The sequence below is a fragment of the Dermacentor andersoni genome, chromosome 11 (genome assembly GCF_023375885.2).
Source record: "Dermacentor andersoni chromosome 11, qqDerAnde1_hic_scaffold, whole genome shotgun sequence".
NCBI lineage: Eukaryota > Metazoa > Arthropoda > Arachnida > Ixodida > Ixodidae > Dermacentor > Dermacentor andersoni.
The window spans coordinates 116,159,646-116,187,363 of NC_092824.1; the positions used below are offsets into that span (position 1 = coordinate 116,159,646).

At 40.7% G+C, this 27,718-nt stretch overlaps 1 protein-coding gene across 2 annotated transcripts; it reads left to right on the forward strand.

Moving 5' to 3' along the window:
• Positions 1-585: 585 nt before the first annotated feature.
• LOC126539564 (neutral amino acid transporter 9-like) lies at positions 586-27,715 on the forward strand. 2 transcript variants are annotated; one of them, XM_050186446.3, is made up of 14 exons: positions 586-990; positions 2,104-2,230; positions 5,900-5,988; positions 6,047-6,110; positions 7,111-7,204; positions 9,236-9,403; positions 10,490-10,528; positions 11,354-11,554; positions 22,158-22,262; positions 22,355-22,461; positions 23,386-23,490; positions 23,576-23,724; positions 24,307-24,396; positions 25,314-27,715. In XM_050186446.3, the coding sequence occupies exons 1-14, from the start codon at positions 869-871 to the stop codon at positions 25,489-25,491; spliced, it is 1,638 nt and encodes a 545-aa protein (XP_050042403.1). In that variant the 5' UTR covers positions 586-868; the 3' UTR covers positions 25,492-27,715. The 2 variants fall into 2 exon arrangements, with proteins under 2 accessions (XP_050042403.1, XP_054931437.1); XM_055075462.1 differs by lacking the exon at positions 586-990 and adding an exon at positions 997-1,354.
• Positions 27,716-27,718: the final 3 nt, after the last annotated feature.

Consider the following 27,718-nt stretch of genomic DNA (forward strand, 5'->3'; position numbering starts at 1 on the left):
GTCCAGGAGACGTATTCTCAAACAATGCTGCACCTTAAGTTTAAATGTGCACTGACTACCACCGTGCTCTGGACTTCACTGACCGCTGTGTGGACCATGTGTGGACAAACGCCCACATCCCCTCCTGCTAACCGTTTGTCAACCGTGCCATCCTACATGGATGTTGATGTTCCACGCGTTGAAGACTTACTGAAACGCAATCCATACCTTAAGAATCACGAAAATGAGATACAGCTATGTCCCAAACGATCACTTTCGGCGATACTATTGTCTTTGCATGACGTAGTGCTCAATTAGCCAATCAGCTCATTAGGTTTTGCTAAACCAGCCAATCACCGCGCGCCTGATGGTCGACGCAATGGTATTAGCCAAAAATAATGTGTACTGAACACGACCTACTGTATATATTATACAGTAGGTCGTGGTACTGAAATATATCGTTCCAAGCAGAATACATCAAGGAGATTCAAAACTCATTGGAATAAGTCCCCAGAGCTAAACTCAGAAGCGCTGGTTCCACGCCAGTTCTCAGAAAGCGAAAACAGAACTGTAGTGCAACTGGTACAACCAAACCTCCTTGAGTGGAACTCTATGGCAGTTGTATCTTATCGTCAGAGTGACATCAGCAGCTGGAACTTTTGTTTTCGTATCGCTTTTATCAGCTTACAACGCTGCGTTATCCCTTGGCGCGTCTGCTCATCTCGCTTTCTCTCGGGTTTCGTTTCTGATACTTCGAGGCATTTGCTGGCGCGGGAGGCGTATGAATCAGTCCAGTGTCGCCGTCTCTCCGTGGCACGCAATGTCGCCCTGTGGTGCGGATCGCCATGCGTTGACTACTTGAAGTTGTGACCAGTGTCTACGGCACATTATGGAGCCGAACGAAAAGTCCCCGCTGTTGTCGAGCGCGATCAACCGGAATGACAGTGAAACAGCGCGCAGTGGATGCAGTTCGGCGGCTGTGAGCGAGAGCTTCTCCAGTCATTCCTCTAGGTCAGCCTTCCGAGTGTTTGCGATTTTTTCACTCATGTGCTGGCACATGCAAGGTTTGGATGTTGCGTGCATGCTCATCGTTCCAGCCGCAGCGATCGCGGGTACGAATGCTAGAACAACTTTGCCATGACATCGGCGTCGTTTACAAGGCAAAGGAAAAAAAACATTTTGTCTCGACGAAAGTGCTTCCTGTGATCTGCTGTACTCGTTGCGTCCGAGATGATTTACTTCAGATAAAAACGGCCTTTGTCGGAGCCCGGAAAACAACAGACCAAGATGTTCATGTGGCCGAACAGGTCTTATCTGCAACGTCGCTGTGTGCCAGATCTCTGACACCGTGTCGAGTGTCCCTCGCAATGTTCTGGTATGCGCACACTGCGATAGACTGCTTGAACTGACTGGAAATTAATGTCATTATAATTTTGCTCTGCACGTGCATGAAAAAAGAAATATTGATTAATGAGAGAAGATGTCAACAATATAACAATAACATAACTACGAGCTTCATGACCCAGCATGAAACAAATTCTGGTTTAAAATCGCGTAGAGGACTGAAATACCACAGGTGGCACAAGCTCCTCTCATTGTAGCAGTTATGAGCTAACAGCATGCGGTTCAGTAAACTTTTAAGAGCTTTTTGTGTTCAAATTAAATAATGATCAAGCCGTTTCTTTATTTGCTACTGCCCTTAAACCTCACACCTAGTCGAAGCTGAGCATTGTAGACGAATCTTACTCATCAGCAATCATTGCACATCACTGGGGGAAAAAAAAGGGGGGGGGAGAGATGAAACAGGCCTATGTGACTAATTTTTGTACTGGTGTGCAGCCAATCTAAAGAAAAAAGTGTTTATCAATTTATGCGCCATGAAGAGGCCTGAAATATTTAGAAGAGGGTCTTTACAGTCATAACAAAGATTACTGAATGCTCCGTTGTCATCTTCTGGATAGTGTGCATCTTGAGCAACCTGGGACTTTGCTGATGCATTATTATATGAGGTTGCAGTCCACTGATTTGAACACTAGCTAGATTGCTCAGTCAAGAGTGAAGAGCACATTGTCTGCTATACATCGTAACAAGTGCCCTTCTGTTGCTACTGTTTTCTTTTTAAAGGAAACCATTCCACTACCCCATTGGCGAGCATGGTCACATAGTACCAGACTCAGATGCAAATGTGGCAGCAACTTACAGCCGATACCGCTACTACACCAAGCTGGTGGATCCATCACTACAGATGCTGGTAATATATATTGCTAATAACGTTCATATACTCAGGATTCATTATTGCCAAAAGCAGCACAGACTGGCAAAAGACATCAGAATAAGCAGAAACAGTTGCTGACCCCCACCTATGGCTTATTGCATGTATATAATTTATGCTACTCAGGTAAGGTGAAGGAAAAGGCAAGCACTGGCACCCAGTGCCATATCTCACTGCAACAGGACAAAAAAAAATGCAGAAAGCATATAGCTTGTTCTTTATCAAGTGTGTTGCAAGCATGCACTCTTTTATCAGAGTAGATAACAGCTGGCTGGCGAATGCAGGTTTCATCACTGTCACAATTTTTGCCAGCATAATGATGGAAAGGCAGATGTTTTGGTGTCAGAAAATTAAAGAAAAATATGTTTTTGTGGTTATAACATGACTTGGTGCTGTGTGTAACAACTATGGCAAAGTTAGGGAAATATATGTGTAAATACGTGCCTCTAATCTACTCATTGTCTCCATAGATTCAGCACTTGTAGCTGCAATCCTTTTGTTTCACCATATACCTTTTCTTCCTGCACTCCATGCTTTGCGGCGCTTTTCAGTCATCATCTCTGCTTAGCTACTCCTGGCTATGGCTTTCTGCTTATGAACACAAGGTCACAGGGTCAATTCCCTGCCGAACATTCGAATGGGTGCAAAATGGAAAACTCATGTGAATTGGACGCATGTAAACCTTGGGTGGCCAAATTTAATCCAGAGCTTTTTCCTATGGCATCCCTAAATTCCCCTGTGTTTCTTTGGCATTTAAACGCCATTGATTTATCATTCAATCACCCTCCTTTGAACAGTGCATCCAAGTGCAGTCAGGCATTTGCCAACATTGCCTTGCAGCTGCTGCTGCTGCACCTCACTACACCACTCTGTATACTACAAGTGTGGGGAAGCCCACACATAGAATATTGCAATAGCTTTAGGGTAGCCTTTCTTTCTTTTGCCAACAGTTTGTGGCAGAGCATGTTATGCAACAAAAAATGCATGTGATACTACCTTTGTGCAATTTCTAAAAGAGCATGAAGTGCACATTTAGGCTGGAAGCTAAGAAGACAGAGAGAATAAGAGTTATGTTGGTTGGTTATTATGGTTAATTATGGATGTTATTCCAAAGACAATGGACTAACTGACTGATCAGCAAAAAAAGTTATTTTTTGTGGTTTGAACAAAATCTAAGCTCCCAATGCATGACACACAGTAAAAATGTTGAAGCAACTCTACTCTCGCCTTATGGACACACTATCAAAAGCACGTCTGTATGTCTAGATTTAATAACAAATGCAGCATAAAAGAAGACCCATACTCTAGTGACTCTTTCATTCCCTTAGCTCAGTTACTGTGAACAGCATTTTGAAACTCGCATTACGTACGCTAGGTGTACAAGTATACATATAGTCACTCATTCATACTTGGAAGCCCTCAACTCCCGTAGAAACCTGGGCGGGTACCTTCACCTGATTTTCTTTCTAATAACTGCCGTGTCTTGTCAAGCTTCAGTGCCTATGCAGTCCTTTGCCTGAAGCCTTCGAAGTGCACACATCCGCTAACAGGCTGCTCCTCGCTACCTCAGTGTCGAAGCGCTTTCCCTCTTTCATGTACTACACATCATTGGGGGGTTTTAAAAACAATGTCCCCAAGTTGCTTTGTGCACTGATAAATTAAACCTCCTTTGTACACCTTTTGTGTTCTCAAGTGCAGCTGGCTAATAGCGTTCCCTAACTTCGGGTCTTTTATTTCTAAAACTCTCTATTCTGCATAGCCCAAAAAAATCCTGTGAACTCTGAGCAGCAGGTTACGTCTTCATTGCATAATGTTTCTATGATGCAGCAAAAGCAAACTAGAGATCAATGCTGGGGAGCATAAGTGGTGACTGTTGTGAAAACACAAACAAATAAATTAATAAGCATGTTCAGCCCATCTTCTGGCCCATAAATGCTGTTTACAGTACTAATACAAGGTCAATAGTGAAACATTATTATGCAGCAGTAAAGGTGGCATCATGTGCTGCCACCTTTATTTTTGATGATTCTTTGAGCTTGCCACTATGGTCCAGAGGCACGTTGAAATGTGTGACAGCACAGGGCGACACAGGATTAACTTCTCCTATCTTATTATAGATGTGTGCATGAAGCCACAGATATGCATCACACATAGGCTATTGACAGAAATACTGAAAACTACATAATAATGTTGGCATTAGAGGCTCACTGCGTAATCAAAGGAAAACAAAAATGTAGTGCTAGATACAAAAGAGCATTGTATGTCAGTTTCTGCTCAGCTATATAGTAATAAGCCTACAAAAATATTGTGTGGACTATATGCATATTTAATATACAATGTGTTCATATCTTTTGTTTTGTGCTCTGAAAATTTTTCTTGAGTGAGTGGTTTGGATGCCACTCCCGCATGTCTTTTGCTGCAAGCAGTCTAATGGCAGAGTAAATTATGACCTTATAAGCACTCACTGAAACAGATTCTGTAATTATTAGAGAATTCACTGAAACAAAAATGTTTGTACACTGCCATGTACAAATCCAAAGCGAAAATCAGTGGAGAACATGAGCACAGAGTTCAAGGAAGACAGGATGCCATGCTACACTTCAATTTATTTTAAGCCCAGTTCAAAGGCAAGTGTCCCATGATTTTTGCCGGCTTTGTGTTCCTGCGTGTTTGCTTGTTTCTCTTTTTGTGCCGTCTGGTCCGGCTCTCCAGCTTTCAGTGCCGTGAGTGAAGGCAGATTGGCTTCATTTGGGGAAAGATGTTTTTAGCTGTAAATTGGTAGGGAAATTCAAAAACGTTTTTTTACACATCCTAAAATGTTCTTGAAACTTATTTTTGATGAAGTCACTCTTGGTAAAAAAAAATAGCTTGACAAAGGTAAAATCTAATAAATGCATTGGTTTCTGGCTGCTTGTGTTCTCTTGTGATTGCGAAGTTTTCCCATTTCTCTTTATACTGCTGCTTACTTGCCATTTTACTGTTAAAAATGCAGCCGATGCATTGTCACATTGCAGCTTTAACACTATTTCTATCAACCGTTTTGACTTTAACAGTGTTAGCTAACATTGTTCCATTGGGAGCAGTGTTCTAGGGTCAATTGAAGTTGCTGTGAAACCGAAATTTTTTTTTGACATATGTGCGCAGCAAGGGGGTGGAGGAAGCTACAGTGCACTGGTCACACTCGTAAATGTGTACTTCACCATTCACTTTCAGCACCAATACTATGCTGCAAGAAAATAAATACATCTGTTTGCATGCAGCACCTTTGGTATTGAACTCCTGCTGCTGATGACACACGCATGTACTAGTACTATGAGCATCAATTAACACCCACACAAGTAAAAAATGGCCAGACTGCGTGGTTGCATCTTCACGTTTGCATGCGTTTACAATAATGACCTAATTCAAACTCCAAGGCATACATATATGTGATTACATTATGCTTGGAAATCAACTACAGTAAAATCACACATCACACTTTCATGTAACTACATGTAACAGGCAATGCGATCAGATTATTTTTTTTTATTCACATTTTAGAGTGCAGTATGTGCTGAACAAATACCATAACTGTAATGTAGATGTGAAAAAAAATCACTGGTTTACTGCTTCTGCTGTTTGATGTCCATGCTATTTTCTTTTGTGCAGTGTATCCCCGAGCATGTGCTCCCAGCATACTTGTCGTTGCCTTTCTTCAAGCCATCAGCAGACGGTGAACAGAGCAGCTTTGTGACAATGTCAGTCATGCAAATCAACATGGAAGTGTGGTGTGCTGATACAGTGCTTTCCTTTCAGCTTTGCCATATGGAACACTATGATGGGCACCTCACTGCTCAGCATGCCATGGGCCATATCACAGGTACACCTTCCCTCTTGCTCCTGGGGAGCTATTCTGTAAATGCCCATTTCGTCTTCTGCTGAAGTGTGATTGGCTGGGGGCACCTGTCTCCTTCTGATGCGTACCCCAGTCCAGCCAATCAGAACTCTAGAAGCAGACGAATTAGACATGCCCACTAGGTGGACACTTGCAGTACGCTGGAGCCCAGAATGTGATGCATTAGAGGGGGAAAGACATCCAAAACTTAACCTTGACTATTATTTTCTATCTGTATTTTGGACTATGTAAAAGGCCTAGTTTCAGACAATATAGATATAGAGCAGCCTCAGTGTGAAATCTTACATTGGAAATAAGAATGGATGCATCGTGAGAAGCCCGCAAAAATAAATGTTTTTGATACTAACGCTGAAAAAGAGAAAATGCCACTGTTACCACTCACCAGAAGTGACGCACAACAAAGCACGCTGAGAACCAGCGCAGCTCTCCAGAATGGCTTCCAAAATCGGGCAATGTACATGGCGCGCTATCTCAGAGGCAGTGCTTTAGGATTTGTATTGCATCCGCTAACCACTAGGCACATGCGTCGTCTTCTTGGGTGCTATTTAAAGGCTGTTAATGAATAAAATTAGACAATTACCAGCCCTGCAGTTTTGCCAAGATTGCTTGAATATAGCACGTGTGTGCTACTCATTTATAAATAACCAATTCAGCTAAAGTGAAATTTCATTGCTCTCAACCTTCAAGTCAATTTGTGGTCGAACTCGATGCAAATCAAGTACTGACAGTCATTTTCAGGCACACTTGATTTATATCCTGGTCAATTTGGTCTTACTTTACCAAACATAATCTGCATTTTATTAGCATGATTGCAGGGTGCCGTCAGCATGCTCGAAAGCATCAGGCTAGCACACACAAAAAATTTAGAAAATTAACACGAAGAAATTTTAAAATGAAGTTATAATGTTTCATATTAAGGTTCTTACATTGACAGTGCAGTTGAGAAAGTGCTTCTTGTCTGCAGGCCGGCTTTGCCGGGGGTATAGTGCTCGTCTTAGCCATAGGACTCCTCTGCCTGTACACTGCATACAGGGTGCTCAGCAGCCCTAGCCTCACTGGTGAGCCTGCGCTTTAGATTTCTCTAGTTGCAGTGGTAAGCATCGTTAATATCCTAGGTAAGTAATCTGCAGGATAACAATATCTTAAAGTGCTCTCTACTTACTCTGTTGCGTGCCAACCACATCTGCCCTAATTTTTAGAGGGAAAATTGTCATCCACCCGAATGTAGCACAAAGTTACAAAAAAAAAACGTATGTGTTTTTTTTATGTAGCTTCATGCTAGATTTGAACGGATGAGAATTTTCTAGGGGTGCGCGAATATCAAAATTTTCAAATACGAATCGAATACAAATACTTAACATCGAATATCGGATCAAATATCAAATAATGATATGCACATACATTTATTAGCAAGTTCGTTTATTTTAACATGTTGGAACATTGCAATTACATTGTCATTTGTCAAACAATTAAACTAGTAAGCCGTCATACTACAAGATTGTATATTTGGCTCATGTTAGCTTTGGAAAATTGAATAATTTATGCTAGTTGTCTCTTCTCACCAGCCTGTGTCTTATTATACCACATCAATTTCCAGTAATCTTAGCGGCATTGGACCCTGTACCAGTCGTTACTCATCGCATTTGCTGTCAAGCAGTAAGCTCAGGATTGGGGGTGAAATCTGCAAAAGAGTGCGCCCTCACTGTTCGCAAACTCGTGCCCCTTGCTATCGAGAGGCTGGCTTTCCTGCAAAGCTTAGACGGCCAGTGGCTAAGCATATGTTACAGGTAAAATTTGGCCGACAGCATGAAATAATTGCAAAATTCAGCACAAAGTCAGACACACATTCTTAGATTAGATAGAAGTAAACGCTAAGAACCATGTTTGCTCTCACACAGCCAGCAATATATTCGGTTTGTTAGGAATATTGGTATCCAATCAACTATACAAAAATTTTAGAATACCTAGTTTTCAAATTGAATGCGAATATTAAAAACATAACATTCAATAATATCCGCAATTTTGTAATATTCACACACCCCCAGAATTTTCCCTTTCATAACACTTCCTCCACCTTGCGGAAATGTGCAGAACTGATTCGCCATCGGCCGTATTTGTGCCAATTCTCTAATCTTATCTCCCTATCTGGCGCTCCACTGCTTCCAGCTATGTTTCCTTCCTGCACCCACTGTGGTAGCACAGTGGCTATGGCGCTGTGCTGCTCAGATCGAGGTAGCGGGTTCAATCTAGGCCGTGGTGGGCACATTTCAATAGGGGTGAAAGACAAAAATGCTCTCTGAGATTTAGGTGCACGTCAAAAACTTTTGGGGTTAAAAATTAATCTTAAGTCCCCCACTACGGCGTGCCTCATAAACAGACCATTGTTTCGGCATGTGAAACCCAGAATTAAATTATGTTTCCTTCCCCTCACGTACATTGTATTGTAATAATACATAAAATCTTCACAATGTCCATTTTGCCTAAGTATAGTTCTTTTGATTTCAGGCAAAATATCAACTCGTTTGTAGTGATTTCAAAAATTAAACAAGGGTTGTACCTTGTTACAATGAAGTTGCATGCACCTTGAAAATACCTTCGTTATTTCTGATATTGTTATAAGCATATATTCATTTCTCACTGATAACAGCAAGAAACATGTCTTTGTTATATTGAAATTCGACCGTAGAGCTTTTTCTTAAAAACCAACCACATTGTTTGCTTTCTATAGACTATACTGTTTTTTACTCTTTTAGAGTTCATCAGTACCACCCATGAGTTTGTTGATGGGGCAGCTCACAGCTATGACAGGCATACACTGGTGGCAAACACAAGAGTAATGGACTGAGTGCTATCTCGGCAATTTGTTACCTCAGTCCCCAGAAAGACATGGCTACCAGCTACAAGCACTGCAGATTCCTGTCCATCCCAATGGGCCGAGTTTATCTGTAACTTGCTAAGCCTTGACCTCACCTATCTTGATCACTGAAATGAAAACCAGATCAGTTAGTGAACAACTCCGTGTCATGTTGATGAACAACTGTGCGCAGCTTTTGACTGTTTGTCTGCCATGCTGTGGTGTCTCTTTGCAGGCCTCAAGGGTGAACCACTGGAATTCTCAGATGTGTGCCACCATTTCTTGGGCGAATGGGGCGAGCGGCTAGCCATTGTGTTCTCCATGATGCCTCTCATTGGAGCCACTGTGGTCTTCTGGGTGCTCATGTCCACTTTCTTGTCCAATACAAGCGTGTTTGTTTATGGTCAGTGCTTGCTTGTGAACAGTGAAGGGACTCTAATAGGCACGAGTGTGTTTTAGTATGATGCAGTTGAGAAAGGCTGCTTTGTTTGTAGTTAGGAAGGCCAATAACATAAATAAAAGGTTAAAGGTTGTCTGGTGAAAACGAAGTAGAACCTTAGGACTCTGTTGAACTGGAAGGTAGTGGTCCCAGCATCAGTTGCACTCCCATTCATACAGTAATAGGCTTTTGTTGGTGTGTTTGTCTGCTTGATTTCTAGAAGCTAAAAGCTGAAAAATACACATTAGCCTCCTTTATGTCTTTGGAAACCATAACGAAATAAAGTACAGGCAGTAAGTACACTGCGAACGGTGTACTGTGTGTATGCCAGCTAACATTTACTGTCAAAATTTCTGCCATTTGCTATTGTAGTGAGTGCATAATACAAGTTTCTAGAACACAGTAAAATAAACAATACTCTGGCCATGAAAGTGTCAGGATGCCTTACGTATCACCAACAGTCCATGGTATGTAGACCGTTGATAGATTGCGAGCTCAATTATCATCACGGGGTGTGTTAATTAGATGAGCTGTTTGCCACTGTTTAACAAAATCATGAAAATTCTTCGGAAAGTAACAACATCGCTTCCTCATGTTTATGGACCTATTTTCTTTCTCATCTCGTCTCTGTCAGTTTCTTTAACTTCTTAGCACAGTACACGGCAGCCAACCAGACCTTAAAGCTAACCTTTCTCTCATTTTCCTCTCCCTCTCCCCCCACGATATACAGTGTGGTCCGGTATTAGGGGTAAAGCCTAACCAATAAAGTTAAGGCATTAAAACTTGAAGATTTGCCTGCCTTTCTCGAAAAGAAGCGGCTGACATAGTCACTTGGTTGCGCATTTATACATAACACATTAGTCGGAGTGTCTTTACGCCATATCTCAGTAATAATTGATGGCAAAATAATAAGTGCATGCTGCCTTTAGCAGTGGGCCTTTCTACACCTTGTGTCTTCTCACTGCGTAAACTCAAATTTCGACATGTCCCTCTTGTGACAGGTCGCTAAAGAAGTAGATGTGATAGAGTGTGTTCTTCCTCTCTTTTCAGATCACATCGCTGGGATTATTGGGCCTGATGACCAAAGCGGTAAGCCTTAACTGTTTGTTGTTATTTATCTGCACACCTATATTCTGATATGAAATGCCTCTTTTGCACATAATGTTTACGGAACAATACTCTAATGCTTACTTAGGTCAGGCTATGTTTTCGTATATTATAATGAGTTTATTTTAATAAATTCAGGTGACTATGACAAAGCATAGATGAAACTCAATTTGGTTTTTAAGACACTTTGCTTTGTTGACAAATATAGTGCAACGAACACTCAGCAGACATTTCATACTGTTTTCACATTTGTGTATACTTTCACTGTATACTTATACACTGTATACTTTCATCACTTCTTAACTTAAGTTCTGCTCACCAGCACGAAAGCTTAAACTAGTAATATTGATTTTCTCATCACTACAGATTGTGTAGCTGTTATGAGCAGGGACGACAAAAAGAGACAATTCATATACACACAATGCTAAATCGTAGCAGTTATGGTTTAGCACCATGTGTGTATAATCTGTTTCTGTCGTCGTCCGTAAGTCACTGTAATTTGTACTAATGGCACACAAACAGTTCTGAATGGCACGCTTATTGAAATTGAGTTTCTCACTAAGTTTTTTTTGTAATCTTTCCTTGTCCTATCTACTGATCGTCAGCCATTTTCTTGCACTCAGTTTCTTCATCTAATTTTTCTGCTGTAGCTGCAAACTTTGTATTAAACTCAGTCTCTCATCTTTCCCAATGTTCAATGCCCAGTCGGGACTTTAGGAAGCTAAACAGATGGTGATTAACATAAAACAATACGCTGAATTCTAATTACTATGCACTGCTCTTGTTCTTTCTTGGTGACCTGTGAAGCAAGCCTACTGTGTGCCAAAAGCTTTAGTGAGTCATATGATGCTGATGTCTCACTATTCTCTAACTCAACGAACACTACAAACGACAAGATTCTCGACGTTCTGGAGAGCAAGTACACAATGCCTATTGTCCTGGTGTTCCTGCTGTTTCCAGTTCTCAACCTGAAATCTCCATCTTTTTTTTTCAAGTTTACCTCTCTTGGTGAGTGCTCATAGTTAGCTAACAGGGACACTCTCCTTCTCATTAATAGCTCAGAGTGAGATAACCACACCTATTTTAAATGTTACACATACTAAAACTTAAGCATTGTCAATCAATCAATCAATCATTTTATTTCCTTAAAGAAGGAGGAGTACAGGACTAAAAGCTTGGACAGCTTGACGAGGTCCCGACCCCTTGTAAGTTGGCATAACAGCAAGATGACAGCCAGTCATACACAAGAAATGAAAAAAAGCATCACAATGTAACGGGTAATACAGAGGGAAACAAGACGGCAAGAAATAATCAACACTCATAAATAACAGTGGGGAACAAAATTAGGAGAATAAGAAGGCATGGTCTAGTCTTGCAAATAAATAAGTTGACAAAAACGTTTAAGGCGAGAGTTTCGGTTTCTGGAGGGATCAAACTTTTGTCGGTCTAATAGGTTTAAAAGCGAAGGTAATGTATGAGATAAAGATTGCTCATCATAGGAGGTTCCTGGGGTGGGTACGAACCACATTTCTTTATGTCGGGTCTGTCGAATATTTGTATTTTCTCGAAGTTTTGCCAGATGAATTGTATCATCAATGCCAAGTTTTACGAAATATTTGTAGCACAACATCAACCTATAATTGTAAAAACAAAATACAGGAAGAATTTCATATTTAGAAAAAAGTGGTTCTGTGGAGTGCGTATAATGGACATCAGCTATGTAACGCACAACTCTTTTTTGTAGCAAATGTAGTTTGTGCAAGTTTGTTACACCAGTTGTACCCCACACCATGACGCAGTACTGCATGACAGATACCACCAGAGCATTGTATAGCATTATTTTTACCTTGGTCGGGAGTAAGTGACGCAGACGAGCAATAACACCAATGGCAGATGACAATTTAGATTGGAGATGATCAACATGCTCATTCCAGGTAAGGTGCTTTGTAAAACGCACCCCAAGGATATTAACGGTATCCACTATCTCTAACTGCTCACTGCCCAGACACAAATTCATATTAGTTGTCAACAACTTTCCTCTAGGCGCGTACAAGATAACTTTTGTTTTCTTAGGGTTGATTTTTAAGCAGTTTATCACGGACCACCGTTCTAAGTCAGACAGCGTCTTATTAGCCTTTATTTCTATATCTGTTCCCACGTTGCCTGTAATAAAAACGGTTGTGTCATCGGCATACGAAACGAATGTAGCGTTATCTGTACAGCGTACAATGTCGTTTATATAAATCAAAAATAAAAGTGGGCCCAAAATGCTTCCTTGCGGCACACCAGTGATAACTGGCTTTCTTGAAGATATTGAGTTACTGGCATCTACGAACTGTGATCTGTGGGACAGATAAGATGTCATAAGCGAGTGGGCGGTTCCACGTACACCATACATTTCTAATTTGTTAAGAAGGATGGAATGATTAATTAAATGAAAAGCCTTAGAGAAATCTATGTATATGCCTAGTGCCATATGCTTCCGGCTGAATGCATCTAAAATTATTTCTTTTTGGCTCAGGAGGGCTGTTTCCGTAGAGCGGTGCTTTCTAAAACCATGTTGAAAGTCTGCAATCAAATGGTGACGGTTAAAGAATGAGAGTAATCGCGCATGCATTATTTTCTCAATGCCCTTAGAAAATACTGGAATTATTGATATTGGCCGATAATTATTTAATGCTGTTTTATCACCGCGCTTAAAGACGGGAACAACGCGGGTAATTTGCATTCTCTTAGGAAAGGCACCTGTTGATAATATTAAGTTATAAACATGGGCTAGAATAGGGCTTATAATATCGAGCACATACTTTATTGGGCGAATCTGAATACCGTCGGCGTCTAGTGACTTGCTGTTGCTTGTAGCTCTGATACACGAAAAAACTTCAGGGGGAGTAGTTGGAGCAAGGAAAAGCGATGCTCCATTCCTGTTTACTGGTAGAAACTGAGCGTAGTTAGTTAGGCTATGTTCTAGGTCCCGTTGCGGTGCTACAGTAAAGACTTCATTAAATGCATTTGGTACTGCATCTCTAGAAATTTGTTGCCCATCATGTTCCAATATATCAGGAATAGCTGAGTAAGAGTTAGGCTGTAACAAGGCATTCAATTTGCGCCAAAGTACATCACTTCGTTGGTTAGCAGGGTCACTAAATATTCCTAAAAAATAAGCATTTTTGGCAGTTCTAAGTTTATTTGTTAAACTGTTTCTGTATTTCTTAAACACCTTAAGCAAGGCTTCATCCCTAGATTTCACAAATTTGGCATATAAAACATGTTTTTGTTTAATCATGTCAAGAAGCTCAGGGGTCAGCCAAGGTTTCCGCGCTTTAGGTGGCCTCGTAATTTTTTTGCATGGAAAATGCGTATCATACAACGGTTTAAAGATATTAATAAAAGCGGAATATGCAGAGTCGCTGTCTTATGCACAATAAACGCTGTCCCAAGTTTGCTGAGCAATGGCATGGCGAAAAGCCTCCAGATTTGATGGCGTAATTGATTGAATATAAACTGGTTCCTTAGTTTTTTGAGTCACACGATTGATTTTACTGACTAGCAGAATAATGCCTAGATGGTCACTGATATCGGTGTACAGAACGTCGGCCTCTAATGAATGAATATTTATATTTGATATGAACACATCTAATAAGGAGGCGCTGTCAACAGTTATGCGTGTTGCTGTAGAAATGGTATTTGAAAAACCGCAAGTGGTAATTAGAGTCTGGAAATCATTTTGCAGCGGAGAAGATGACAGCATGTTTATATTCACGTCACCACCTAAAACAAGATTCATTTTTTCTTCTGTTGCATAACTGAAAAGCTTTTCAACGAAAGCAAGAAAGCGGGTCGCATCACCTGATGGTGGTCTGTACACAACAGAGAACAAGTTTGTATGGTTTTGTAGTGTCAGTACCTCATAATCGGAAGTTATACCAGTGAAATTGTCGACTGGTTCAGCAAAAATATTATCTTTGAGCAAAAGCGCTACACCGCCCCCCCGCTTATCCTGTCGACTACAGAAGAACGACTGATAACCAGATAACTGGAACAATTGTGATGTGGGCGTTAACCACGTTTCGGTTAACATTATGACAGTAATCGGTATTCCGAAGCTGTGTATTAACATGGTAAGTTCATCAGTCTTACTTGCGAGCGATCGAACATTTTGATGAAAAAATGTCATTGCTGGTTGCTTATTTGATATAAGATCCTTTACCTCGGATGGTACATAACCCATATTTTAGATAAGAAGCTACCAGAAAAAAAAATGGACCCAACTGTTGTTCCTACGTCATCTTCTGCAACTCATCAAGATGGCAAATGGGGACAATGGGGCTGCCGTCCGATTTCCGGGCAAAAATCTTGCCATTACCATACCAGGCATATTTCCAGCCGAGTTCTTTCTTTTTGCTGTTCACTGCTCCAAACAAGCGTTTCATGGGAGGAGATAAGTGTTCATTGATATAAATCGGAGTGCTGGGCTCCAGCTGAATATCTTCTGTTGTCAGCTGTTTTTTCCTTGCTTTCTCTAGGAAAGAATCGCGCTTGGCCCTGTGTCTGAACTGCACCACAATATTAGGGCAATTAGCGTTACCGCTTGTCCTAACTTGGTGGCAAACTTCAACATCAGAATCCTCGAAAGGTACATCAAGTGCACCTGCAAGTTTTCTCGTTATATCCAGGGTGTTTTCTTTTGGTTTCGTTGGTACACCTTTGATTTCTATGTTGAAACACCTGGTATGCTGTTCATTTTGCATGAGCCTTACTTCATGATCCTTGAGTTTTGCGAGCAGGGCATCTCGGTCCTTTTCCAGACCCTCTACTGTGTTCCTTAGATCAGAGTTTACATTTTTCAGCTCACTCACAGATGTTTTCATTTCCTCATAGTTCTTGTTCGCAAATTCCAGGAATCCCTTCATTTCTCTAATTTCTTTCCTTAAGTCTCTTTCCAGGCATTCGCGCAGTTCTCTAAATTCATTCTTCAACTCGCGTTTAAGTTCTTCGAAAAGTTTAGATAGCTCTTGCTTGCCTGTCATTGCTACCAGAGCGCGGGACAAAACGGAGATAAGCGAACAAGAACGCGAGATAAATAACGGAAATAACAGTAACAGGAATGTGGCAGCAATGTGGCATGAACAGGAATGTGGCAGCAGCAGCTACGGCCGAATGTGCATCCCACTATTTAGGAGGGGCATAAAAATCACCAACCTGTACAGGCGGAAAGAAGTGGTTCAATATGCGTGCACGTAGCCGTAACCGCTGCTGCCAACTGATGCGAACGGGCTTCTTGCAGGGCTTTTAAACCAAGGGGCTTGAGGTCCCGCGCAGGCGCGCTGTGGTAGACGGTAGGCGGCAGTCACGTTCACTGTCAGGATGCTTTTCTTGGGGCGATAAGCGGCGCAGCCTGGGTAGATGAAGTCTTCTTGCCGGCAGTTCCTTGCAGCTGTGATCTGTACAGGCGGAAAGAAGTGGTTCAATATGCGTGCACGTAGCCGTAACCGCTGCTGCCAACTGATGCGAACGGGCTTCTTGCAGGGCTTTTAAACCAAGGGGCTTGAGGTCCCGCGCAGGCGCGCTGCGGTAGACGGTAGGCGGCAGTCACGGCCACTGTCATGATGCTTTTCTTGGGGCGATAAGCGGCGCAGCCTGGGTAGATGAAGTCTTCTTGCCGGCAGTTCCTTGCAGCTGTGATCTGTACAGGCGGAAAGAAGTGGTTCAATATGCGTGCACGTAGCCGTAACCGCTGCTGCCAAGTACACTTTGTACCTAAAATGTCCCACTTTGTACCTAAAATGGTAATAAAGGCTAAAGCACTGAATAATTTTCTGTTGTCAGATTGCTCTTCCAAAAGCCTCACAATGTTTTATGTGAAGAGGTGAAATTGGCTAAAGAATTTTCATAATTATTTCTTATATAAAATCGTATATGATAAATAGTGTAACCTATGTAAGTATTCTGAGCTGTGCTGGCAATCTTGGAGGTTTGTCTACTTTGAATTGGAGGCCCACACATAGAGGGCACCATATACTCACAAATGGAGCCAAAAGAACAACATAAGGAGGTAGTATCAATGGGTAATTTTGCTGCAAAACCCAATAAAATTGTTCAAGCTGCATTTTCTTCCATGTCACATGCATTAACAATAAACACTTCTTTTACTGGCCTTAGTTGACTACAATTTGCCCAATATAAACAGAGCATGTTACGTCGTAAAAGCTGACACCATATTTTTACAGTGGTGGTGCCATTGCTGTCCAAATTTTGCTAATGAAGCCTTCCTGAATTGAAGTAACACTTTGGATACTTTGGAGCAATAATCTGTTTACTGTATAGCTTGACTTTATATTTAACTTTATTGTTCTCTTATTCAACTCTAGCCCCGGGCGCCAACATTAAATAACCGTTGGACAAATAAAGTTTATTCCTATCCTATCTTCAACTCTTATGCTGGCCAGTAAAGAAAATAAATTCCACATATATATTGAGCAGTATCTATTACAGTAGCAACTTTTGTGAAACAGTGGACATTTGCAGTAAGCACCCACAATATGCAAACTAAAGTACTGTGTACAGCTCTTAATTGGTTATAATGGGCTAAACTTAAACATGAAAAATTTATGTGAACAAAGACTTGCACTCTTTTGCACTTCTGTATTGATCTAATACAGGCCACTGGTATGATATAAGGATGTTTTGACATCAAGGATTATGTATAATACGCACTCAGTGGCTGGTCACTTGTGTACTTCAGAAATAGTTTACAACTCGAAACTTGAGCTATAATGTGTAAAATGTACCTGCATTTCATTTGAGTATGATAGCATGGATTTGTAATATAGTAGGTAACATGACCAATCACAGGCGATAAGGAACACCTACAATTGAGTGCTAAACTTCCAACACCTACAATTGAGTGCTACACTTCCAACTAAAGCACCCACCGTGGTGGCTTAGTGGTTATGGTGTTGCACTGCGAAGCACGAGGTTGCAGGATCAAATGCTGGCTGCAGTGGCGGCATTCGGATGGGGGGCAAAATGCAAAAACGTCCATGTCCCATGCATTGGGGCATGTTAAAGATCCCCTGGTGGTCAAAATCAAGCGGAGCTCCCCACTACAATGTGCCTCATAATCAAATCGTGGTTCTGGCACGTAAAACCCCTCAGTTCAATACAATCCCAACTGAAGTGAGTGTGCAGGGAGAGATCTACTGCACTTGGTTGTATTTGTTGTGCATCTTTATTGATGTTCTCAGTGTATTTTAAAAACGCTATATAGCTCTCTGACCAATACTTTCAGTGGCACTTATCTCATGCTATCTGCATTTGTTCAAACCAGCTACTTTTATGCATCCAATCTTGCTACAGGTATGAGCAGTTCCTTGAAAAATTGTGTTAAATAATCTGAGGTGTTGCTCACCAGCTACAGAGGCTCATCGCGGTTGTCACTACCTGCAAGGCCTTACTTAGGCAGGGAAATTGCCCCCTCTACCAGTAGTGACTGCTCATGGCTGTGAACCGACAGTTTTGGAATGCCGACATGAACTGCCGTCGCACCGAAAGTCGGTGAAGGCTTTGTTGACCTTTTTAGGTGGCAGTGGCTTATTAGAAAGACTATAATGATCCCATTTCGTTCCCCCCCCTTTTTTTTTCACGCCTTTTTTTTTTGTCCCTGCTCTTCTTTCTGTCTTTACGTCCCCTTTCCTTTCCCCTAGTGCAGGGTAGCAAACTGGAGGCCTTAACTCTGCCTTTCTCTCATTTGCATCTCTCTCTCTTCCTCATGGCTGTGGTGTTCATCTCTTGCTAAGCAAGAGGTCATGGGCTTGATAATAGTTACGGTAGCCTCATTGCTAAAATGATATTGTCAGGCCATATTAGTGCACCTTTCTGTCTTGGAATGCCACGAGGATTATATTCTAGGCCTGCCTAAGTGAAGCTGTTACATTGTCAGTCCAACTGTCTGTCTGCACTTGTAAGGCTTGTGCTATAAAGCGATTGCTTTGCTGCAAAATGCCAATAGCTTTGCTGATATGACTAGCCCTGCACATCACAATTAGCAAAACATAGTATTTGCAGTAATGTTAGTGCCCTTAACAGTGTCAAACACAGAGCATGAAGCAAAGAATACAGGTAATGCACAACGAGCTAGCCCACCAGTTCTCCTTATATCGCTGGCAAGTGGGCAAGTTAAGTGCACTTACGGAGAGTGTCACTTAGTTTAAGTGCACTTTGCCAAATCTAAACATAGCAAGTGGAGTGTCACTTTCAGAAGAGTGCACTCCGGTCGGAATTCATTCACGGAATGCACTTTGCTGGCCAAGTGTGTAGCCTTGCCACCAGCGGCTTCAATGGTACAAAATGTAATGCATAAAGAATGGACACAGAAGTTAATTTTAGTTGTTGAACAGCTTTTAACAAAATAATTAGCTCATATTCTGTTCTAGCAGGATAAGATTAGAGATTAGATTAGATTAGAGATCCTGCTGAGGTTCCGCATGTGGAAAAATTGTGCAAGGGCGCTGCGAGCGAACTGGATTGGGGTAGAGATGCACTTCGCAACATACTTGATGTAGGCCGCTGAGAGTGATTGCACACGTACACTCTTATAATCATGCTTTATTTCAATTGCGAATTTACATTGATACCTTTTTGCTACATACACATATTTGAGGCATGGGTTATGCAACATGACGCGTTCAATTTTGCTATCATTGTCAAGTGCGTCGTCTACTAGTGAGCGCGCGTTCGTTGCGCGGTCACTGGCGGGTGCCAAGTTTTTCTCACAGAAAGTCTGTGCAGTAAAATTTTTTATGGTTTTACTTGCTTTGGTGCACCCGCGTCTCTTGTTGGCCGATACCAAATCTAGTTTTAGCAAGGTTAACTTATGTTTTAAACACTGTTTTCTAAAAGTAACACGTAAATTTTGCCACAGAAGTCGCCTATCTGCAACATAGAGCATAAGAAAATTTTATTGCTTCTCGTGTCAGTCTACGTGCACACATACTCTAATCGAATGGTATTTGCTATTCAGATTGTATTCAACTTCAGAATTCACTATAAAAATTATCGAATAGCCGTTTCCGCTCCAATGTAACGCATAACAGTATTTTTTAAGTCTCGAAGGTGAAAGTCCGATGCAGGTGAGGTCTTTTATTCCGAATGATTGTGCTGCTGGAGAGTCGTGGCTGTTGCACAGAGGCGCACCAATTTCTGAGAGAATTAATGCACGGGTGCTAATTTGTTCAGCTTAACAAGTTCCTAGCTGTCATTCAGTTAGGACAGTTTGTAAATCTTCTAACTTAATTCAGGCAAGGAAAATATTTTTTGGAAAGTCTCACCATGTCTGCAATCCATTAAAACTGAGTGCCCAATGTGGTACCACACTTATCTTTATCAACAAACAGAGCAGATCTACGAGTATCTCTACGTGTACGTGAGGCATGCCATTCGTTTAATTGCTTCATTATTGTCCTTATTATAGTGCGCTGGATAACTGAAAGCAGCCACTTATAATACAGAAGCTGCTTAGTTGAGCGGATGTACAGTTGGAAACGGCATTACATTGAGGTATGAAATATAAGATAAGCGTAACATGTTTTTCTCGGAAATCAGACTCGAGAATAACTTCTTTTGTTTACACCCCTAGAAGAAAGCCGAAGGACGCAGCTACCTTCTTTTTTTTCTTTAATTAAACGAATTCTGGCATTTTACGTCTGGCAATATGATTATAATGCACCCTGTTCAGTTCTCACCACCTGGGGTTCTTTGACGTGCACCTAAACACAAGTACATGTGTTTTTTCCATTTCGTTTCCATTGAATTCCTTGACCTGGTTTGAACTTGTGAACTCGAGTTTAGCAGTGCAACGCTATAACCACTATGTTGCCACTAATTAGGCTACCGCAGCGTGTATTTTTTTTTTTTTTAAAGCATGGACTGGACAAAAATTTCAATGGCTTAGGGGCTAAAGATTAGCATATATAATGGCTACCTAAAACTGTTTTCAATGCCCAAGGTCCGACTGCGATAAGATACCCGTACCAATTAATCCGCATTCTGTTACGCGAGAAAAATGGAAACATAAATGGAAAGTTGCGTTGTAGATTTTTTTTCTATAAGAATACTTCCCGTAAATCTAAGTAGAGGGCACCGGATGGGGCAAATACTATATTTTATATGTTTGAAGCGGCAAGCAGGAAGGTTGCATATGTTTTTCTTGTTCAGCATTTCACAACACCTACTGATGGAAAACTACAGGTGCAAAAATACACTCTAGAGAACAATAAAAAGAAACAAGAACAAGAAAAATATTTGTTCTCCAAAAGAAACTGTACAATAACACAGTAGAATGAAAGCCGACAGTGCGGCTACAGTGCACACGCAAACACCGAGTGGCTTTAAAAATAAAATAAAATGATATAAACAAGAGAAAGACAGGCATCTATTCCTAAGGCATAAATACATGTCATATGAAATTATGAACACCGTTTCAGCAGTCTGAACACATATATCAGCGCATGAAGTAGTATGGATGACCCTTCTGAGAAGTATCACCAGCAGTTTCCAATGGCACGACCTTGATGCAGCCCAATCCACTTCAATCGCAGAGCCACCACAGTATTTTTTGTCGTCGCACGTCTCACTGCAAAGTATGCACTGCCCCAGCCGCTCGTCCCACTCAATCGTATTCTAGTACACTCTAGATCAAATGCCCTCTCATTACATGCTACCATGTTCTTCTGGATTGGCTAGGCATTTGTCTTGGCCGGCATTGACTTGCAACACTCTTCTAATAAAAGAATATTTTAGTTTGTTATGAGAAATGCAGATTAGGTTTGTTTTTATTGATATCACAATGTAACAATCACTTTTTAGAAGTTTCTTTCTTTTTAATCTATATCTTCAGAAAACGCGCCCTTCGTCTGTCGCCAATTTTTCTTTACTGTGAGTGCGCTCGGTTTTCTCATTTAGCGCCGCATAGCCGAAAGTGTCACTCAAGGTCCCGATGTGCACTCCCTGTAGGTTCACTTAACTTGCCCGCTTGACAGGGGTATTAGACAATGTCCTCATATTGAATGGAATGACTGCAGCAGCTATGAGAGGAAAGAGATAGGAGCACATGAAAACAGATAAATATGCATTCAGGCTGCTTGCTGTCCAGCTGACAGTAATAGATGAGAAAACTAAAAGTGACTGCTGGTAGTAATCCGAAACAAGAGAGTGGCTCATAGAAAGAGTGGAGGCTTGGAGTGATTAGAAATGGTCAAGCAAGGAATGTCGCTGGGGCCAGTGTTTCGACAAGGGGAACTGTCTTGGGTCAAATGAAAACAAGCGCTCTTTTTGAAACGTTGGCTCTGGCAACATTCTTTGTTCTACCACTGTTAATTACTTCCAGTATTCCAGCAAGAGGCTTAACGTGCCAAAAACAAGCTTCTGGCAAACAGCTATATGCTGCGAGAAAAAAACTTGTGGGACATGCATTTTATGCATGTACATGCCAGTGCCGTGGTTCTTCAAACCAGTTATGAACAGACTCAACCTAAGAATGTAGTCATCCCATGTGCTTGCCTGTAAATTATAGTTCTATGGCATCTGGCAACTGATGGCATCCTCTCTACAGGAACTATATCTGTGTTCTACTTACTGATCTACATTTTCATCAAGGCTGCTTCTTGGGGAATCAACATCAATTTTGTGGACAAGACAAACCTCTACTACACCCCACGTGAGCTGTTGAAAAATACTTTATGTGCACTCATATTTTCAGAGCTTTTCAGAGACATCACTAAGCAAATTAACTTTTTTTCTTTCCTTTAGTGTTTAAGACCACATTTTCAGCACTGACTGGAGTCCTGTGCCTTTCCTTTTTTATACACAACTGCATCATCTCCATGATGCGCAATCAGAGGAGGCCAGAAAACAATGTGAGAACTTTGATACTATTGCTGCATGTGCACATCAGGTTACATACATCATGATTGCATTTGCGACCTGTTTGTTCCAAGCATGTCACCACTTTTGTAGGTCATCCCATGCATTTAGTGCCACTTTAGAAGATTGTCAGCGCTGTAGGCGTGTTGCAAATGGGGCACAGTTGAGCCCTTGGAGCATGCCCAATTTTGTGTGCAAAAGCAAAACCATCTAACCGCCCGCATTATTGTCAGAGGTAACGTCAGTGAGTTCTTTTCTCTAAACATTGAATAGAACTGGACAAGTAGCATTTTCTTCCATCTTATAATGCAACGCAATAATATATACATTAAGAGTGGTTGAGTACTAGTGACAGAATTATGTATTTATTTCTTGACTCATGTCATTGGAATTTCCTATGACAGTGTCCAAAGTGAGAAAATTCGATAAAATACTGTAATTTTAATGTCATGAAACTCACCATGCTCAAAAAAGAAGAGAGACAGACATTAGTGAAGTCCTTGTAAATTATTAAACTGGTTCTTGAGCAGCTTTGTTTGAAACAGCATTTCATAACAACGAAGCTTTTTAGCTCTTTTAGTACAATGTGCAATCATGTTGACTTTAATCATATGTGCAAATTATCACAGCTCATAGATTTTGTGTCTTCAGTGGAAAGTTATGATGTTATGTACTTCAAAAACGTCAGCTCTCTTTAACAGTTTGAATTTCTCATAGAGAGCCAAAATATAATGGAATGATTTTTTGACTACTGCAGTATTACTGCTCCTTTTCAGTGCGATAAATGTCATGCAGGTTAAGGGAGAAGCTGCATCATCAGAGCATTTATATGCACCATATGTTTTTATGTGAAGAAATACGAAATAAGCCAAATGCAGAGCTCTCTCTTAAGCAAGTCTTTCTTGTGTGTTCTGCAGAAAAGGGACTTGTCAATTGCCTTTGGCCTCGTCATAACTACGTACCTGCTCGTAGCCATTCCATTCTACGCCACCTTTCCAATGGCAAAAAGCTGCATTGAAGATGTAAGCATGTTGCGTATGCTAGCCCTACTACAACAGCACAAGAATTGTCTTTCTGTTTGCTGACCATGTTTCTGTTTCTTCACAGAACTTGCTCAATAACTTTGCCAACCATGATGTGATGGCATTCGTGACACGTATTTTCCTCCTGGTGCAATACATAACATTGTTCCCCATGATTACGTACCTGCTGAGAGTGCAGTTCATGCACTGGGTCTACCGTGTTGTTTATCCAGGGTTTGTATGAATGTCTTGCATGTTTTTGCATGAATCCTGTAAATGTGCTTATTTGTTATTGTATTCAGGTCATTACTATCACACTCATTCTGTGATAGTGTGGTTATGTTGAATATGTTCATCATCTTCCATTTTATTATGCATTTTGCTGTCACTTTCATAGAGCAAGACAATGGGCTATCAATGGAAATAAAAATGAAATGTAATTATGCGTGCTTCACTCATGTTGTTTGCGGTGCTTTAAAGGAGAATTGCACCAGTTGCGAATGAGCTTTTTTTTTAGTTTACTCGGGATATACACAAATCAATTGCATGAGGAAAACTTCATTCCCAGTCATTTGTTTAACCACAGCTTTATGCTGCGATAGAAAACCGTCTGGCAGATTTGAAAGCTTTATTCCTGTGATATTTTCAATTTGAAAGCTATATTATTGATTATTCCTGTATTGAATGCAGCAGGCTGTTTCCATGTTGTTCTACAATAACTTTAATGTACATTTTCTGCATGTCTTTCTGACCACAGCATGGTTGGCCATTACATCTATGTGAATGTACCTGTAATGCTGGCCTCTTTCATTTCAGGTGGAAGCAGGTGGTTTCTGTCAATGCAGTAGTGGTAGCGATGTGCGTTCTTTTTGCCATATTTTTGCCTCAAATCGGCACCATTTTAAGGCAAGTCACCTGATCTTCTTTTTAAATGTTAAATAATAAGTTAAGCAGCATTTCCAATTGGCCTTGTTGGTTGTACATACAAAAGGGGAACAGCGCAGAATCTGATGAAAGCGAACAGAGGCACACAGAAACCGTGCATGTCTTTTCTGTGTGCCTCTCTTTGTCTTCGTCAGATTCTGTGCTGTTCCCTCTGTACAGTGTTAACTAATGCCACACATAAGAGAATGACAACCATCCATACACCAGAGATCTGTGACATTGTTTTGCCGATTGTAACCACTGAAGTGTGTGTCCTGCTTTCTGTGGAGTTATACTTTGAAAGAGCTGCTCACTTGACCTGTAATCAAGATTACAATGCTAGAATAGAAAGTGACTTCTAGTAATTGCAAAATGGATTACTGTCAGATTGTCATAGTCAATATTGACTGGTCAACTGGTAAATATTGTATTGTTGAGCATACTGTGAAGGAATGAACAGAGTGTACTGATTGAAGAGTGCTCTAAGATAACTGTCACGCAATGTAGGTTGTCACAGAATTAACTTTTCTTAACTACACTGTCATATAAGTAGCCCAGTTTAGCTGACTTTTATATGCATTAAGGAACTTGTAGTTTACTTTGTTAAGATGTGGCATAGCAGCACCCATAGCTTTGAAAAATTCAAAAGCAGTAATGACATCCTAATTGGTGCTGACTGCTTGTAATAGTAAGTAACAGGTGACCAGAATTGGCGTTTAGGAAGTCACTAACTTAGTTCTGTTGATTGGATGGCTGACATAGCAGAATGATTGTTACATTTTATGCTCTCTGCTATACTATACCAATACCTTCTTATTTCAACATCTCACTATTTCACTAGTTTCTTTGAAATGGAACAGCTTACAGGTGCACTAAGCAGGACACTGTTTATGTTCCAGGTACTGCGGTGCCCTGTCTGGACTAGTGTACATATTTTCTCTGCCCTGCATTATCTACATGGTTGCCCTATGGCGGTTTCACAAGTTGACCGCCAGCACAGTCCTGGTGCATGGGTTCATTATTGTGCTGGGTGTCTTAAACTTTGTCTCCCAGTTCCTGCTACAGTACTTTGAATAGGCTGCCAGCCAGATTCACACATGGTTGCCATTTAGGTCTTGAGCTATATGCATGTCTGGTGATTCAATCTCAGGAGAGTACAATGTTGAGCCAGTTTGTGCTTAGCTAATTTATAAAACTATACAAGCAGGTGTGGAAAGCAAAGGTGGGACGAGCACCAGCTCACAGCTAAGCTTACCTGCAGAAAGACATGCACCTTGCAGCTCTGGCCATGTCCCCTGATGCAGCAAGTATGCACTGAAAACAAGCAGGACATCTAAGCTCTAAAACAGCAGACAGCCATAAAAAACGTTTACCATTCTATAGTTTTAGGCAATGCTTGCATGTGCAATGTTGTATGTTTTAGGCAATGCTTGCATGCATCTGTATGCATGTTCACTGACTGTGTGCATGCAGCCAGAGCTGCTATCCCATTCTTCGTTTCTGTGCCTGCTTGGTCTCTCCTTTCTGTTACACTGATTTCAAACAGGCCTGTTGCCATATGACCACATAGTGACATGAAGTTCTATTCATTATCACAATATTAAGCAGTAAATTTTACACTTAGGCCATAGTTAAAATGAACAATAATGAATGCAGTTTTCAGCATACTTGTGCAGGATGAGATAAAAACTCATGGGCACATTAAATGGGGAGCTAAAAAGAGCACAGTTAGTGCAACAAAACTTCTGATTTGCAAATTAGCAGCATGTGTAGCTCCTAAATGGCTTTACACATTGGTAGCCAGCATGCAGTACATTTATCAACATGTCCTTACCTGTGAGCTGGTCTTGGGGCCTAGTTTCATTTTCATCATTCTTTCCATCTTCCCTGTGTATTATATCTTTTAAGCTTAACTTTTCTTAGATTTCTTTTAAACATTATGTCATCAATGTCCTCTACAATGCTAGCAGGTAGTAACAACATGGCTCATGTTGTTCTGCCTGTAAGATTAATGCCTTACAGAAGACTGTGACCAGAAGTTTCTGTGAAAATTTTTTGAAGTTGGAAGTTATTGAAATTGAGTGGGTCTTAAATGGAAATGCCAGATGTTAATCACCTTCACACTTATTCATCCTTGTTTCCCAATCGCTGTGTTTCTTAGTATGTATTTCATACTAAGCAACAGAGTGTATATGATTGCTTAACATAATTATATTACATAATAACCCAACAACTAGTAGCCATCATGTTCTTTTCTTTGTACGTGGCTCTAGTCAGCATGGAACATATATCAGATGTGCAAATTGCCAGCATTCAACTCCATTTCAGTGTTTAAGGTTTTACACAAGTCACAATGAAGATTACTGAAGTTAATGATGGTCGATAGTACTATAAATCCTGCAGCCACACCACTGAGGCAGCTGCCATTGCAACACTGGAGGCATTGTATTGTTACTCTGAAATTTATAGTACTAATATTACTTACTGTCTGGTATACGACAGTAAATACTCTCTCCTGTTTTTAATCAAAGATACATACTTTAGATATTGTTTTCTATATCAAATGTGATATCTTTTTAGAATGATAGTTGTCGTTTTTTTACTTGCAAGGATCATAGGGGTGTGCCTGAATTCTGAATCATAGCCACTTGTGCCTTGAGCTCGATATGCCTATAAGTTGTTGATGTCACACCAAGCGATGTGAATGCAGTTGAAGCTGATAGTAGATATTGCAGCCAAAGTTACACATGTTGTGTCATATGCCATAAAGTTGTATTGCAAAGTAATCATTATGTTCAAGCAGCAGGCACTGCATAGAATGCAAAGAACATAAGAATCTGCTTTGTGTAATTGTTTGGAGTTTTACGTTAACGTGTCTATGAATTAACTTCCACAAGGTCTGATAAATTGCTATATTTATTAAGCAAAGCACACAATTTTTATTTACATCTGGAAATATATCTTTTCCTTTTTATGTTATGCAAATATGTTGTACAAAGAGAAACTACTTGCATTGACCTCTTTTGGCTAGTCGAGTGATGCATACTGAATGGCAATTCTTAGAGCACATTTTTTGTTCATATGCAAATTTGTCCTACTTTCTGTAAAGACTTGCTAATTGTAAACCATTCTATAACTTTCCTCATCTCAGGTTTATAAATGAGATTCTACATGCTCTCTTGTTTATGTAGGAAATATTTTTGTTTAGATTATAAGGTTTTGATGCATAATCATTTAAACTTGGGAAACAGAAGAACTGTATTTTGCAGACAATTGCAATAAATATATTCAAGAACACTGACCT